General features: G+C 50.7%; 1 protein-coding gene across 2 annotated transcripts in view; it reads left to right on the top strand.

Annotated features, from left to right (window-relative positions):
- Positions 1–9,813, top strand: part of LOC140409287 (N-acetyllactosaminide beta-1,3-N-acetylglucosaminyltransferase 4-like) — a 49,581-nt gene extending 39,768 nt beyond the window's left edge. For both annotated transcript variants that reach the window (XM_072497662.1, XM_072497661.1), the window contains exon 2: positions 1,163–9,813. In XM_072497662.1, the coding sequence (XP_072353763.1) occupies positions 1,165–2,316 (1,152 nt within the window). In that variant the 5' untranslated portion in view covers positions 1,163–1,164 and the 3' untranslated portion in view covers positions 2,317–9,813. The remainder of the gene's footprint in view (positions 1–1,162) is intronic.
- The last annotated feature ends 7,334 nt before the right edge of the window (positions 9,814–17,147 follow it).

The raw sequence follows: 17,147 nt of genomic DNA, 5'->3' as shown, positions 1-17,147 counted from the left end.
GCATTGACACGGTGGATGTGGAGAGGATGGGCTGGTTCTGCGCCGAAGTGCCGACGCCGGCGAGGGAACTGTCATTTTATAACGCCAAAATCGGTGCAGAACCCTCGCCGATTCTGGGACCGGTGAGGGGCTAGCAGTGGCACCGGGAAGAACTCCCGGCTCCTGTGCCAAATGCGGCCGGGCCCGTGGCCATGCATGCGCACGGCGATGACTTGCAGCGGTCGCACCGTACAACATGCCACTGGCCACTCACGGGCCCGGACTACCAGATAGTGCACCCGTTGGACCCCCCCCTTTGCCACCCCCGGACCACCCCTCCACTAGTCCCCCCCCCAGCCCCCACCGAAGCGCCCCCGGGCACCGACACGGCTCTCCCCTCCCCCCCCCCCCCCCCCCCCCGACTGTGACGGTGCTGGACACAGTCCGCAGCTGCCATGCGAGGTTCCTGAAAACTGAGTGCACACGTGTCCCGCGCTGTCGGGAACTCGGCCCATCGGGGGAGGGCCTTCAGATAACGTCCTGAGGCCATCCCAACGGCGTGCAGCATACTCCCCGATCACGCCGGTTTGGAGCGGGCGGAGCATCTGAACACAGGCGCCGCCCCGATTCGGTCGTAAAAAGGGATTCTTCGCCTGATCGCTAATTACGATATCGGCGTCGGGCAACGGAGAATCCCGCCCGATGTTTCCTCATGTGGGCGAATCTAGACTCTTTAAAAATAAGGGGTTGCTCATTTAAGACCGAGATGAGGAGAAATCTTTTCTCAGAGGGTAGTGAGTCTCTGGAACTCTTCATCAAAAGGCAGTGGAAGCAGAGTCTGTGAATATTGTTAAGGCAGAGCACGATAGATTCTTGATTAACAAGGGGGTGAAAGGTTATTGGGAGGTCGGCAGGGACGTGGGGTTGAAGTTACAGTCAGATCAGCCACGATTGTATTGAGTGGGAGAGCAGGCTCGAGGGGCTGGGTGGCCTACTTCTGCTCCTATTTCGTATGTGTTTTATATTTTCAAGGAGCACCCAGCCTCAGCAGCTTTTTGTAGAATATTGTGCATCCAGGACTTAGATGAATGCCGATTGCTTTTTATGCTTTCCACAATTAAATACAATCTTCTCTTGTAAATAAATTTTCAAGATGTCATTTTCTTCCTCTCTCATTCTGCAGGTATGAAAATCACTGCTTTGACCCGTGGAATGAAATGCATCATATTATTTTCGATTCTGCTAATAGTCGGTTTCAGCTTCTACAACCCAATTACTGTGGCAAAGAAGAAAGTGCAGATGTTATTATACCTCAAGTTTATCTGGAGTTCCAAAGCTCCTCCAGCTCAAATTAATTCCACCAATTTTACTGCTGTTATGGTCAGTGCTCAACCCAGTGAGGAGCTTGATCCAGGGCCCTGCCTTCCCAACATGAGCTTTAACAGCCTGACTGAAAAACTGAAGCCAATCTATAAGGAATTCATGATGTACCGACATTGCAAAAATTTCCCGCTTCTGCGCAAAGCTCACAGCTGCGATGAGAAAGATACCTTCTTGTTGTTGGCCATTAAGTCTCTGGCAGAGCACGCCGACCGACGTGCCTCGATCCGCAGCACATGGGGGAAGGAGCGGACGATCGACGGGGCTCTGGTGCGTCGCGTCTTCCTGCTGGGGCTGACGGAGAGCCGGATCCGCTCGCAGGCTGTGCAGGCCATGGTGGACCACGAGGGCAGGGAGCATGGCGACATTGTCCAATGGGGCTTCCGTGAGTCCTTCTTCAATGTAACGCTGAAAGAGACTCTTTTCTGGAAATGGTTTTCTCAGGACTGCCGCACTGTGAAGTTTGTCCTCAAGGGCGACGACGACGTGTTTGTTAACGTGAAGAACGTTCTGGAATACTTGAACGACGTCGACCCTTCCCACGACCTGTATGTTGGAGACGTCTTTAGAAATTGGTACCCGACCAGGGTGGTGCAAAGCAAATACTACATCCCTCTCTTTATGTATGGGAACAAACCTTACCCTCCGTACGCTGGTGGGGGAGGTTACCTATTGTCTGCAACATCAATCTTGAAACTGCACAATGTCTCCGCATTTCAGGAGCTCTTTCCCATTGATGACGCCTTTGTGGGACTGTGTGCCCAAAGGGCCAATATTGAGGTGGTTGCTCACGCAGGCTTCCGCACCTATGGCAATATTCCATATGATCCATGCATTTACAAAGGATTATTGCTTGTTCACCGAGTGACACCAAATGAATTATGGCTGATTTGGAGTTTGCTTATGGATAACACGAAGACATGCAGCCATTCGACAAGAATCTCACCTAAACCTTGAAGAAACAGTTCTGTTATGGCATTGTTAGGTGGGGTTACTGGGCTACGGGGATAGGGTGGAGGTGTGGGCTTAAGTAGGCTGCTTTTTCTAAGGGCCGGTGCAGACTCGATGGGCAGAATGGCTTCCTTCTGCACTGTAAATTCGGTGATTGTGCTTGGTTGACAAGTGGAAAGTAACATTTGCACCACAAGTGCCAGGCAATAACCATCTCCAACAAGAGAGAATCCAACCATCGCCCTTTGGCATTCAATGGAATTACCATTGCTGAATCACCCACGATTGACATCCTGGGGGTCACCATTGAGCAGAAACTGAACTGGACTAGCCATATTAATACTAGCTTGGATTCTCCGTTTGGGGGATTTGGGCGGGTTTCTCCGTCCCGCCGTGCGGCACGCTGTCTGGATTCTCCGTTTTGCCAGCTGGTCAATGGAGTTCCCCATTGTGGGGCAGCCCCACGCTGTCGGGAAACCTCTAGGCTGCCGGCAAAATGGAACATCCCAAAGGCGGAGAATTCAGCCCCACTGGAGATGAATTACAATTGAGAGAGAGCGCAGATCAGGAAGCAATTCATTAACTTTCAGCACGCAAATTTATGCAACTTGAGAGAGATAGATTTTTAATAAGGGAATCAAGGGTTATGGGGACCAGGCGGGAAAGTGAAATTGAGGATTGTCATATCTGGTCAGTCAAGATCACATTGAATGGTGGCACAGCCTCGATGGGCCAAATGGCCCACTTCTGCTCCGATGCCTTATGGGCTTAGGGTCGAACCTAAGCAGAGCATCCCCTCTTAGCAGCACTGAGTCACTTTGCATTTTCCAACCTGTCGAATGGATTCCTTGCCATCGCAGAGCACGGGTTGTGAACATGCGTTTACATAACACGTTTCACTACTTAGAGACATACTAACGCACTTTACAGTCAGTGGTATACCATTAAAGTGTAGCTACTGTTGTGGATAATGTGACAACCAAAATCGCATACAGCAAACTCACACAAGGCAACAATCTGATAACGATCAGATAATTTATTTTTTTGTTTTAGTAGTGTTGGGTGAGGCCTAAATATTGGCAAGGACATCGGGGTGAAGTTTATCTGCTGTATAAAATAATACCTTGGGATCTCTGACACCTACCTGTGAGGGGAGGGAATAGTTGGTGGAGAGTACAGCTGCTAAATCTCCCTGCTGGGGCACAAGTGGAAGTGGATCTGTTCACCACTTGTAGGTCTTTGGCAGAGCACGTCAAATATTGCAACATGTTTCAGTGTGGCTTCTGCGAATAAAAGTGAGGCTTTCCTGTAAATGGTTCGAGGGTGCTGCATCGTTTCAAAAGGCATTTGATGAAGTACATACAACAGACTTCTTCGGAAATTAGAAGCACATGGGGTTAAAAGGGTGATGCTAATTTGGGTATGTAATTGGTTAATAGACAGACGGCAGAGGGTAATGGTGATCGGGTGATATTTAAGTCTGTAGAGGTGTATTCAGTGGCGTTCCCTCAGGGATTGGTATTAGAATTATTTGGTATTAGAACTAGATTTGGGTACAGGGAGTACAGTTTCAAAGATTGTGGCTGATGCCAAAGTGTTCTGATTTCCTCCCACAGTCCAAAGATGTGCAGGTTTGGTGGATTGGCCATGCTAAATTGCGCCTTAGTGTCCAAAAGGTTATGTGGCCTTAAGCAGGGTGCTCTTTCCAAGAGCCGGTGCAGATCCGATAGGCTGAATGGCCTCCTTCTGCACTGTAAATTCTATGAAATTCTACATTTGAGATGTTTTCAGATGCGGGTGGAGTAGCTGACGGGCTGTGAGCAGTGAACACCAGAATCCATCTCTTTCCATGTGAATCTTAAACTCACACATGCCAGTGGCTGTCCGGGCCATCAATCCAAAATCCGTACAAAGTATCCACACTTTCCCATTAAAAACACTTTTGTGGGAATATGTGCCCATTGTGGTGTTGGGCGTTCTGACACACAGATGAGCCAACACGGTTGTATATGGTACAACGCTATTTTATTTAAACTTTCTATGTACAGTTTTGTCTTGATACTCTGCACGTGGGGATTCCCTGTTTGTGATCTTGTAACAGGTCTTGTCCGTGTCTTTGTCCCCAGACCTACTGTCCACTAGGTGTCGTGCTCGTGCTTTTATGTGGTTGGTGTCCTTGTGTGTGATTGGTTGTGGTGTTGTGTGCTCTGATTTGTCTGTTGGTGTGTCCATCATGATGTGTGTGTTTGAATATCATGACGTCCCCCCTTTTTACAAAGATATGTGCCTACGTGGTAATAAATATGATCGCGTCGTGAGTGCATCTAAGAGTGTGTGTGTGTTGTGTACAGCATGTGCATATGACGTAACTATTTACATGGGGCGATGTCGGGTGCGTCACATGAACAAGGTTGTACCATAACAGAACATGAATGCGAACGAGAAAAACAACTTGAACAGTGGTCCAGTCAGACGATATCTGGAACGATAAACAACAGGTTATCATACAGAATTGTGTAACTTGTTAGACATATGAACGGTGTTATAAGTCCAGTCTAATGGGCTTGCGACGAGTTCGGGTTGACCGCCTCAAGGGTGGGTCAAGAACCACCGGCTGATGTGCAAGCATGGCCATGGGTGGCGATGGAGAGGGCGTGATCTGCGGCAGCTCCACAAAGTCATCCTCGGAAGCCTGTTGAGGATCTGGCGTGTGCGTACTGTGTGGCTGCGAGCGTGGAAGTCGGCGAAGGGCGCGCTGATTGCGGCGACGCACTGAACCATCCGGCATGCGAACCAGGAACGAGCGGGGAGCCACATGTCGGAGGACTTCGGCCGGTGCTGACCAGCCACCATACGGTTGATGGACGCGTACTTTGTCTCCGGAGGACAGGGAGGGCAGGTCCGTCGCTCGTGTGTCGTACTGACTTTTCTGGCGATCACGCTGCATTTGCATGTTCCGAAGAACCGTCTCATGGTCTGTTGTTGGTGCCAGGATGGACGGTACCGTCGTCCTGAGGGAGCGACACATTGGTAGCTGCGCTGGCGAGAGACCCGTGGATAGCGGGGCCGATCGATAGGCCAGCAAGGCGAGGTTAAAGTCCGATCTGGCAGCAGCCGCCTTGCACAGGGGCCGCTTGGCAATGTGGACGCCCTTTTCAGCCTTCCCGTTCGACTGTGGATGTAGAGGGCTGGATGTCACATGAGTGAAACCATATGCTGCGGCAAAGGATGACCATTCACGGCTGGCGAAACAGGGTCCATTGTCTGACACAGTCCTTGGAATGCCATGGCGAGCAAATGTTTCCTTGCAGGCCCCAATGACTGCGGACGACGTCAGATCATGGAGAGGCATGACTTCTGGGTAGTTTGAGAAGTAGTCTATAATAACTATGTGATCTCTGCTGAGCGCGTGAAATAGGTCAACACCCACCTTCGCCCAGGGGGACGTCACCAACCCGTGTGGTAGAAGCGTCTCCGGAGGTTGCGCCGGCTGAAACCTCTGGCAGGTTGTGCAATTGAGCACCATGTTGGCTATGTCTTCATTAATACTCGGCCAATATACCGCCTCTCGGCCCTTCGTCTGCATTTTTCGACGCCCAAGTGGCCTTCGTGTAGTTGATTAAGAATCATCTGGCGCATGCTGTGCGGAATAACGATCCTGTCTAATTTCATAAGGACCCCGTCTATGTTGGTAAGGTCATCTCGCACATTATAAAACTGGGGGCACTGCCCTTTGAGCCACCCTTCCGTCATGTGGCGCATCACTCGCTGCAGAAGGGGGTCTGTCGCTGTCTCTGCACATATGTGGACCAGACTTGGATCATCAGCTGGCAGATTTGCTGCTGTCAGAGTCACGTGTGCCTTAATTTGACGCACGAACCCCTCCGCATCTGGTGGTGTGCTCACTGCTCGGGAGAGCGTGTCCGCCACGATGAGATCCTTCCCCGGAGTGTAGATCAGTTCGAAATCATACCTCCTGAGTTTAAATAAGATGCGCTGAAGGCGAGGGGTCATGTCGTTCAGGTCTTTGTTAATGATGTTGACCAGGGGGCGGTGGTCAGTTTCAACCATAAATCGTGGCAGGCCATACACATAGTCGTGGAACTTGTCCAGTCCAGTTAACAAGCCCAGGCATTCTTTTTCTATTTGCGCGTAGCGCTGTTCGGTAGGGGTCATGGCTCGTGAGGCATATGCAACCGGGGCCCATGATGACGTGCTGTCTTTTTGCAGGAGTACCGCTCCAATACCAGATTGGCTGGCGTCTGTTGAGATCTTTGTAGGGCGAGTCGTGTCAAAGAACACCAGCACTGGTGCCGTGACCAGTTTGTGCTTGAGCTCCTCCCATTCCAGCTGATGCGATTGCTGCCAGTGGAATTCTGTTGATTTTTTTTACGAGATGGCGCATATTCGTTGTATGAGAAGCCAGGTTGGGAATGAACTTCCCAAGGAAGTTGACCATGCCCAGGAATCTTAGGACAGCCTTCTTGTCAGCCGGCCGTGGCATGGCTGTGATGGCGCTAACTTTGTCTGCATCGGGACGGACCCCTGATCGTGAGATGTGGTCCCCGAGGAATTTCAGCTCCATCTGGCCGAAGGCACACTTGGCGCGGTTGAGACGCAGGCCATTTTGTCGTATGCGGGTGAAGACACGTCGTAGACGATGCATGTGTTCCTGCGGAGTGGTGGACCAAATGATGATATCGTCCACATATACACGTACCCCTTCGATGCCTTCCATCATCTGCTCCATAATGCAGTGGAAAACTTCAGATGCTGAAATGATGCCGAATGACATCCGGTTGTAGCAGAATCTGCCAAAAGGGGCGTTGAACGTGCATAGCCTTCGGCTGGCCGGGTCCAATTGGATCTGCCAAAATCCTTTGGACGCATCCGATTTGGTAAATATTTTGGCTTGCGCCATCTCGCTGGTGAGGTCCTCTCGTTTCGGGATGGGATAGTGTTCCCGCATGATGTTGTTATTCAGATCTTTAGGATCTATACATATGCGGAGCTCGCCAGAGGGCTTCTTTACACAGACCATGGAGCTGACCCATGGCGTGGGCTCCGTGACCCTGGATAGGACCCCTTGGTCCTGAAGATCCTGCAGCTGCAACTTGAGGCGGTCTTTGAGTGGCGCAGGAACCCTGCGAGGTGCGTGAACGACAGGGATGGCGTCCGGTTTGAGTCGAATCTTGTACGTGTATGGCAATATCCCCATGCCTTCAAAAACCTCCTGGTTGTGAGCAAGGAGGGAATGGAGATTTGCGTGGAACTCAGCATCCGGGAAGTCGGATATCTCATCTGGAGAGAGAGACATAATGCGCTGTACCAGGTGAAGGACCTTACACGCCTGTGCGCCCAGTAACGAGTCTTTTGATGAGCCGACAACTTCGAAGGGGAGTGTGGCCGTGTGCATCTTGTGAGTTGTCTGTAGCTGGCAAGATCCTATGGACGGGATGACGTTCCCGTTATAATCAACCTTCTTGAGCCGGGATGGCGTGATGGGTGGTTTGACCTTCATGGCCTGGAATGCAGAATATGCAATCAGGTTGCCGGATGCGCCGGTGTCCAGACGGAAGGTGACGCGCGATCGGTTGACCGTCAGGGTGGCACACCACTCATCGGCTGGATTGATGGCATTGACCTTGTTGACATCGATGACGGAAACGCGGAAGGCATCCTGGTCATCTGCATCACTTAACTGGAAGTCTTGATGCGTGGGCTGGATGGTCCTGACTTGTCTGCGAGATTGTCGGGGATGTGCAGGATCCATGGGTTGAGCCGAACGACAGTGGGCAGCATAGTGGCCCATCTTGCCACATCTGAGGCACTGTCGGTTTTTAGCAGGACATTGCCCTTTTAAGTGTACAGCTCCACAATTGCTGCACGTCATGACGTCACGGCGTTCGTTGCGCCACTGCGCATGCGCAGTGCGATCTTGCGGTGGGCGCGCCTGCGCAGTGCGCCCCTCGATGTGGCCATTAATTTTGGCGCGCACCAGCGCGGGAGACCGCGGGAAGCGGCCGCTGTCGTCTGGGCCGTGGGTCGGGAAGTAATCGATGGCCTGGATGCGTTCGGCGTCGTGGGCGACCTGGCTTGCCGATTCGACGGCTGGGGACCCCCTCCGTGCCAACTCGGACGCCTGAAATCGGGCAAAACGGCAGGTTGCATTCTCGTGGAGGACACAGGCTTCCACAGCAGACGCTAAGGTGAGGCTTTTTATTTTAAGAAGCTGCTGGCGTAGGCCACTAGAGGCAACGCCAAAAACAATCTGGTCCCTGATCATGGACTCTGTGGTGCTGCCGTAACAGCAGGACTGCGCTAGAATTCGGAGGTGCGTCAAAAAGGGTTGAAAAAGCTCCTTACCTTGCAGGCGTTGCTGAAAGAGGTATCTTTCAAAACTTTCATTCACTTCAACCTTAAAGTGCTGGTCCAGTTTGAGGATGACCGTGTCATATTTGGATTGGTTTTCGCCTTCGAACACCAGTGAGTTGAAGACGTCGAGGGCGTGCTGACCTGCGTAGAAGAGGAGCATTGCAATCTTCGTTTCATCCGAGGCACTCTGTTTTTCGTTGGCTCGGATGTACAGGTCAAATCGCTGCCTGAAGAGCTTCCAATTGGTACCTAGGTTCCCCGCGACTTGCAACGGCTGCGGTTTGTCTGTGCGGTCCATGTCCAGAATGGCAGGTTAGTTGGCAGATATCGATCCACTCCTGTACCATGTGGTGTTGGGCGTTCTGACACACAGATGAGCCAACACGGTTGTATATGGTACAACGCTATTTTATTTAAACTTTCTATGTACAGTTTTGTCTTGATACTCTGCACGTGGGGATTCCCTGTTTGTGATCTTGTAACAGGTCTTGTCCGTGTCTTTGTCCCCAGACCTACTGTCCATTAGGTGTAGTGCTCGTGCTTTTATGTGGTTGGTGTCCTTGTGTGTGATTGGTTGTGGTGTTGTGTGCTCTGATTTGTCTGTTGGTGTGCCCATCATGATGTGTGTGTTTGAATATCATGACACCCATAATGTCTCTCATCTTTGACCTCGTCTGTTCCCTGCAATTCCTCAATATTGCACTTAATTTTAACCGACTGGAAACACATTTACGTGTGCAGAGTTAAAATCAGGCCAGAGTTGACAACCTGGATTAAATGCGCAAGACTCTGGAGAGGGATTAAACTGATCTTCTGCCAAGAATTCCCAAACTGAATCACGGCCGACCTTGTGAAACATTTTTTAACACAACAGTGTCCACTGAAGCTCGGCGTTCCTTTGGAATAGAACATATCTCCTTTAATCTTTGTAGGTGGTAAATAATTCAGCAAAACACTGTTTCACTTGACTGGCTCCTTTTAAAATGGGCCCATTGAGAAATGAGGTTTATTTCTATTTATTTTTAATTTTGTCACAGGGGTTCTGGACATTATTGTGTTTTTTGCAGTGCCTTGATCAAAATAAAAAAGGGTTGTAACTATTTGATTAAAGATTTTATTTTAATTTAACTCTAGTATTTTGGAATTCTTTATTTTTTTAAAAAATGAGATGGGTTTGATTTGCTCTGAATTTTGATTGTTCTTATCTGTTATGAATTTTGTTTTCCTAGTTGAGGGATTATATCTGCGACTGGAATATTTTGGAGATTCCCTGAGCAAAGGGTCCCTGAAATGAGCCACGTATATGGTTCCAGGATATGACCTAGCGTATGGTTCCAGGTATATAGGCACAGTGTATGGTTCCAAGGTATGGGCCCAGTGTATGGTTACAGTGTATGATTCCAGTGTCTCAGGCCAGCGCATGGTTCCAATGTGTAAGTCCAATGTATAGCTCAAGTGTCTAGGCCCAGTGTCTGTTTTGATGCTAATTGTATTTCTCTTTATTTGGCTCTGAATAGGGCGGTCAATATGGTCGCCTTCCTTAATTTCAGATTATGCTTTGCTCTCGAGTCGCCAGGTATCTTTCGATACCGCCACAAGGTTCAAACCGAATACTGATCAAAGACTCGATACACCAGTTAGTTAGTTCAAAGTCAAATGCTTATTTATTTACACACACAGTTAAATATACTCATGCACAAACACTACAGACTAAACTATTACGACTGCTAAAGCCAAACCTAGCTTCTGGTGCCCACTCAGTCAGAGGAACAATGGCCGTTGTTCGGTTCTAAGGCTGTTGGGGTGGAACTGGTACGGGATAACAGCTAAGGTCGTCTGTCTGGGAGCGTGTGTTGACCTTGGACTTACTTGTTCTGGTGTAGCTGTTGAGCTAGTCTCTCCTCGCTGAGAGCTGGAGCCAAGAGAACGATTCTCTCTTGGGGGATCCTCCTTTATAACCAAAAGGGCTTCACGCGCTTTTGGGCGGGCCTTGAACTTGGCCCCAATCAATTGGACCGTTTCTCGATCGTTCCTATTGATTTCCTCCAATAAAGGGGTGGGTGCCCTGATGGCTGGGCGTGTCCTAGGTGGCCGTTGGCCTGCTTTGTTCTGGTCTCCTCTGGCACCGGGGTGTCTGCCTTAGTATCGGTTACTCAAATGTTACTCTTTTGTCCCTGGAGATGGTCCATTAGTATGCTAATGGGTTTGCAATTTTGGTCTTGTCTGGGAGCTGCGGCCCCAATCAACAGACAAACCCTGAACCTGTTTGTTTTCTCAGTATTGTCCATTTTCCCTGCAATCTTTGCAAAGTGTCCATTTTGTAATCGGGAAGTGGCCATCCCAGATGGCTACAGTTTCCAGTGTATAGGCTGAGTGTTTGGTTCCAGTGTCTGGTTACAGTGTATACACTCAGTGTATAGATCCAGTGTGTAGGCCCAGTGTATGGTTGCAGTGTGTAAGCTCCAGTAAATGGTTCTAGGGTATGGCCCCAGTGTATGGTTCCAGGGCATGGACCCATTGCATGGACCTAAAATATGTTTCCAGGGTTAGGCCCCAGTGTGTGGTCCAAATGCATGGACCCAGTGTATGCTTCCAGGATATGGACACAGGGTATGGTCACGGTGATGCATTGGCATAGTGACATTGTCACTGGACTAGTAATCAGAAATCCATGGAATGTTCTGAGGCCCCGGGTTCGAATCCCACCACGACAGGTGGTAAAATTTGAATTCAATAAAAATCTGGACTTAAAAGTCTAATGATGATCAATGAAACCTTTGCTGATTGTTGTAAAAACCCATCAGGTTCACTAATGTCCTTCAGGGAAGGAAATCTGCCGTCCTTATCTTGTCTGGCCTACATGTGACTCCAGACCCACATAGCAATGTGGTTAACTCTCAATTGCCCCCCCATTGAAATGGGGTAGCAAGCCACTCAATTCACAGGCAATTAGGGATGCTGGCCCAGTCAGCAAATTTCACATCCCAAGAACAAATAACTTTTTTTTAAAGTAAGTACCGTTCCAAATTATTGGCCCAGTGTATGGTCCCAGTGTCCCAGTGTTTGGTTCCAGGCTTTGGGCCCAGTGTACGGCGCCAGGCTTTGGGCCCAGTGTATGGCTTCAGGGTATGGTTCCAGTGTATGCTCACAATGTATGTTTCTAGTGTATGGTCCCCCCAGTATATGGTTCCAGGGTATGGTCTCAGTGTATGGCTCCAGGATATGGGCCCAGTATATGGCTTCATGGATGGTCCCACTGTATGGTTCCAGGGTATGGGTCCAGAGTATATTTCCAGTGTATGGTTCCAGGGTATGGGCCCAGGCTATGGTCCCAGTGTATGTTTCCATGGAATGGGATCAGTGTATCAGCCCAACATATGGCTCGTGTCTAGGCCCAGTATATGGTTCCAGTTTATAGGCCCAGTGTATGGTTCTGCTGTATAGCCATAGTAAGTGGTTCCAAGGCATGGTCCCACTTTATGATTCCAGGCTATGGGCCCAGTGTATGGCCCCATTGTATAGGACCAGTGTATAGATCCATTGTATAGGCCCAGTATATAGTTACAGTCTATAGGCTTGGAGGATGGTTCCAGCGTGCAGTGCAAGTGTATAGGCCCAGTGTATGGTTCCAATGTGTAGGACCAGTGTATAGTTCCAGTTTATAGGCCCAGTGTATGGTTCTACTGTATAGCCCTGGTAAATGGTTCCAGGGCATGGTCCCAGTTTATGGTTCCAGGGTATGGGCCCATTGTATGGTTCTAGGGTAGGGGTCCAGTGTATGGTTCCAGTGCATAAGCAATATGTATGGCTCAAGTGTCTCGGCCCAGTGTATTGTTCCAGTGTGTAGGCTGAGTGAGTGGTTCCAGTGTATAGGCCCAATGTCTGGTTCCAGTGTATAGGCCCAGTGTATGGCTCCAGTGTATAGGCCCAGTGTATGGCTCCAGTGTATAGGCCCAGTGTATGGCTCCAGTGTATGATTACAGGGTATGGATTGAGTGTGTGGTTCCAGTGTATAGACCCAGTGTATAGGCCCAATGCATGGTTCCAGGATGTAGGCTCAGTGTATGGTTCTAGAGTATGGTCCCTGTATATGGTTCCAAGGTATCGGTCCAGGGTCTGGTCCCAGTTCATGGCGGGCTAAAAACTTTCCCACTGATCGATGTCGGGAACTACATTTGCATTCATTTCCATATTATGAATATTCCTCATTCACCTGAGGAAGCAGCTGCGCTCCGAAAGCTAGTGAATCGAAATAAAACTGTTGGACTTTAACTTGGTGGTGTCAGACTTCTTACTGTGCCCAGAAAAAAGGGTATATGTATTGGTGTTATTCTGCTGGTAGGGGGCTGAGTTTAGGGAGTTGGCAGTGCTCATTCAGACAGCAGATGGACCAGAGGAGGGGGAGGATGATCGGGGGAAAATAATTTCCTAACACTTCGACTGTGATTAATACACTGTGCCAACTCTTCTCAACGGGTGCTCCAGGTTGTATACTCATAATGCAGTAACTCATTAGACAGTATATCTAAACTGTTGTTTCTTAATAAACCATTTCAAAATTATTTATGACTAGTCGACTGCCCGCTTAGATAACAGTGACCCCCAAACTCCAGGAAATCCTACAGAGATCAAGGCTTAACTGAGGACTGTTTATGCCAGCTAAAGGAGTTTAACACCTTAACTCATGGAGCATTCATGAAATAATCTTGTACGCCCGCACATGCTTCCAAAGCAGGATGTCCGGGTGTTGCTAGCCAGGTTGGGAGCGAGGTCCCGGAGGAGGACTTCCTGGGGAAGACAAGGAGACGTTCATGAGGTGTCTGGTTGGTAGTTGTACAGAGCAGAGACCGGATGGCGTGGAGGGCCTCTGGGAGGACTTCTTGCCAGCGGGAGACTGGGAGATTCCTGGATCGTAGGGCCAGTAGGACGGTCTTCCAGACCGTTCCGTTCTCTCTACCTGCCCATTTCCTCGGGGGTTGTAACTGGTCGTCCTGCTTGAGGCAATGCCCCTGTTGAGCAGGAATTGATGCAGTTCGTCGCTCATAAAGGAGGACCCCCTATCACTGTGTATGTGACAAATATAAATTTCTTTACCCGTCAGTCTGGCCTCAAAAGTCGAGATGGATTTGCAGGTACAGCATTAGTTATTTTATTTGACTTGCAAGTCTGATTCATTTCACACAGGCACAGGACACCGAACTAGTCTCCTAGACCCCGGGAAAATGAATGAAGAAGGAGACAAAGGGATTTCTTCAAATACATTCAAATGGCATCAAGTTTCACATACACGATTCCCATAGGTCATCCTGTACCCCTCCTGACCTGGCCATACATCCTGATTGGCTCACTTCTCATTCCTTCCTCTGGCCTCCTATTACCCAGCATCCTTTTCTCCTCCTTATCTGGACACACCTGCCCCTTGCTTTGCCATGCGTTCTGAAATCCTTTGTGAACTAACAGAATCAGACCGGCCTATGTTTACATTACAGTAACTAATATCTCGAAAGTAACTATTTTATATCACATTCATCATATGTACGCGGGGAAACCGAACAGTGTAAAGATACCCTGGAGGGCCTTGATGACGGTGGTTGCGGTCATGGCTGGGCAGGGGATGGCGAATGGGAACCGGAAGTACTCGTCAATCACGTTCAGGAAATACGTGTCGCGGTCGGTGGAGTGGAGGAGGCCTTTGAAGTCTATGCTAAGGCGTTCAAAAGGACGGGAAGCCTTTATCAGGTGCGCCCTCTCTGGCCGGTAGAAGTGCGGTTTGCACTCCGCGCAGATTTGGCAGTCCCTGGTGACTGTCATGACCTTGTCGATAGAGTAGGGCAGGTTGCGGGTCTTAATGAAGTGGAAAAAACGAGTGACCCCCGGGAGGCAGAGGTCCTCGTGAAGGGGACGGAGGCGGTCCACTTGTGCAGTGGCACATATGCCGTGGGACAGGGCATCAGGAGGCTTGTTTAGCTTCCCAGGACGGTACAAGATCTCGTAGTTGTAGGTGGAGAGTTCTATCCTCCACCGCAAGATCTTGTCGTTTTTTATCTTGCCCCGCTGTGCATTATCGAACATGAATGCCACCGACCGTTGGTCAGTGAGGAGAGTGAATCTCCTGCCGGCCAGGTAATGCCTCCAATGTAGCACTGCTTCTACTATGGCTTGTGCCTCTTTTTCGACCGAGGAATGGCGAATTTCGGAAGCATGGAGGGTACGGGAGAAGAAGGCCATGGGTCTGCCCGCTTGGTTGAGGGAAGCGGCCAGAGCTATGTCGGACGCATCGCTCTCGACCTGCAAGGGGAGGGACTCGTCGATGGCGCGCATCGTGGCCTTTGCAATGTCTGCTTTGATGCGGCTGAAGGCCTGGTAGGCCTCCGTCGACAGGGGGAGGGTTGTGGACTGGATTAGGGGTCAGGCTTTGTCTGCGTAGTTCGGGACCCACTGGGCGTAATAACTGAAAAACCCGAGGCAGCGCTTCAGGGCCTTGGGGCAGAGGGAGGGGGAATTCCATAAGGGGGTGCATGCGTTCAGGGTTGGCGCCTATACCTCCATTTCGCACCATGTAGCTGAGGATGGCTCGGCGGTCGGTGCTATATCCGCATTTATCCTTATTATACGTTAAGTTAAGGATTTTCGCGGTCTGGAGAAATTTGCGGAGGTTGGTGTCGTGGTCCTGCTGGTCATGGCCGCAATGGTGACGTTATCAATATACGGGAACGTTGCACGTAAGCCTTACCAGTCAACCTTTCGGTCCATCTCGCGTTGGAAGACCGAGACCCCATTAGTGACACCAATGGGAACCCTTAAAAATTGATAGAGCCGCCTATCTGCTTCGAAGGCAGTGTATTGCAGTCACTAGTACGGAGGGGTAGCTGATGGTAGGCGGATTTGAGATCCACCGTGGAGAAGACCTTGTATTGCGTGATCCTGTTTACCAGGTCGGATATGCGGGGGAGAGGGTACGCATCCAGCTGCGTAAACCCGTTGATGGTCTGACTGTAGTCAATGGCCATCCTATGTTTCTCCCCTGTCTTTATCACCACTACTTAAGCTCTCCAGGGACTGTTGCTAGCTTCAATGACACCTTCCCTCAGTAGCCTTTGGACCTCTGACCTGATGAAGGTCTGGTCCTGGGCACTGTACCATCTGCTCCTGGTGGCGACGGGTTTGCAATCCAGGGTGAGGTTCGCAAACAGGGAAGGCGGGTCGACCTTAAGGGTCGCGAGGCCGCAGACAGTAAGGGGGGGGGGCGGGGGTATAGGGCCACCGAATTTGAAGGTCAGGCTTTGCAAGTTACATTGGAAGTCCAACCCCAGGAGTATAGCCGCGCAGAGGTGCGGCAGGACATAAAGGCGGAACTTGTTGAATTACCTGCCTTGGACAGTGAGGTTTGCTAGGCAGAACCCCTTTATCTCCATCGAGTGTGACCCGGAGGCAAGGGAGATTCTTTGGTTTACAGGGTGGGTAACAAGTGAACAGCGCCTTACCGTGTCGGGGTGTATAAAGCTTTCCGTGCTCCCAGAGTCGATCAGGCAAGACGTCTCGTGGCCGTTGATGAAGACCGTTTTCGTTGCTGTTGCGAATGTCCGAGACCGATTTTGGTCCAGAGTCACCGAGGCCAGATGAAGCACTTGCGGGTTTTTATCGGGCATCGTGTAGTCGGCCGTGCTGGGGGCCTGGGGCCCCATCCAAGATGGCGTCTCCCATGGGTCGCACATGGTGATCGGGGATGGACAAAATGGCGGCGCCCATCCGTCCAGCGTGGTGTCTGAGGGGCAAGATGGCCACGCCCGTGGGTCGCACGTGGCCCTAGGATAAGGGGGTGGCGGTGAGTGCGGGCCACCTAGGGCCCGAAGGGAAGATTGCCCCGCTGGTCCGGAGTCGCTGGAGACCGCGGCCACGGCTTGTGCCTGGCAGATCCCCACAAAATGGCCCTTCTTGCTGCACCCTTTGCAGGTGGAAGTGCGGGCCGGGCAGCGCTGGCGGGGGTGCTTTGCCTGCCCGCAGAAGAAACAACGGGGCCCGACGGTGTTGGCGGACCGTCTTACAGCACAGGCCTGCGGGGACATGGGGAAGGTCTATGGGGCTGCCGCTGCGGGATGCCACGCAGCCCAGGGGGCCGCCGCGCGGCCGGGCGCATAGGACTGCGCGTTTCTGGAGGCAACATCCATGGACCCTGCCAGGGCTCGTGCCTCTCTAAATCCCAGGGTTTCTTTTTCTAAGAGTCTTTGGCGGAGCTCTGAGGAGCTCATACCTGCTACGAAGGCATCCCGGATTAGAAGTTCCATGTGCTTGCTCCCCGAAACTTGCGGGCAGCCACAGTTTCTGCCCAGCACCAGTAGTGCACGGTAGAACTCCTCCAACGATTCCCCAGGGCTTTGCCATCTAGTAGCAAGCAGGTGACGTGCGTAGACTTGGTTTACAGGGTGGATATAATGTCCTTTTGACAGTTCGATCGCAGCATC

Source organism: Scyliorhinus torazame, chromosome 3 (assembly GCF_047496885.1).
Source record: "Scyliorhinus torazame isolate Kashiwa2021f chromosome 3, sScyTor2.1, whole genome shotgun sequence".
NCBI lineage: Eukaryota > Metazoa > Chordata > Chondrichthyes > Carcharhiniformes > Scyliorhinidae > Scyliorhinus > Scyliorhinus torazame.
The sequence above is the reverse complement of the archived record's forward strand: the minus strand, read 5'-3'. Positions and strand labels throughout refer to the sequence as shown.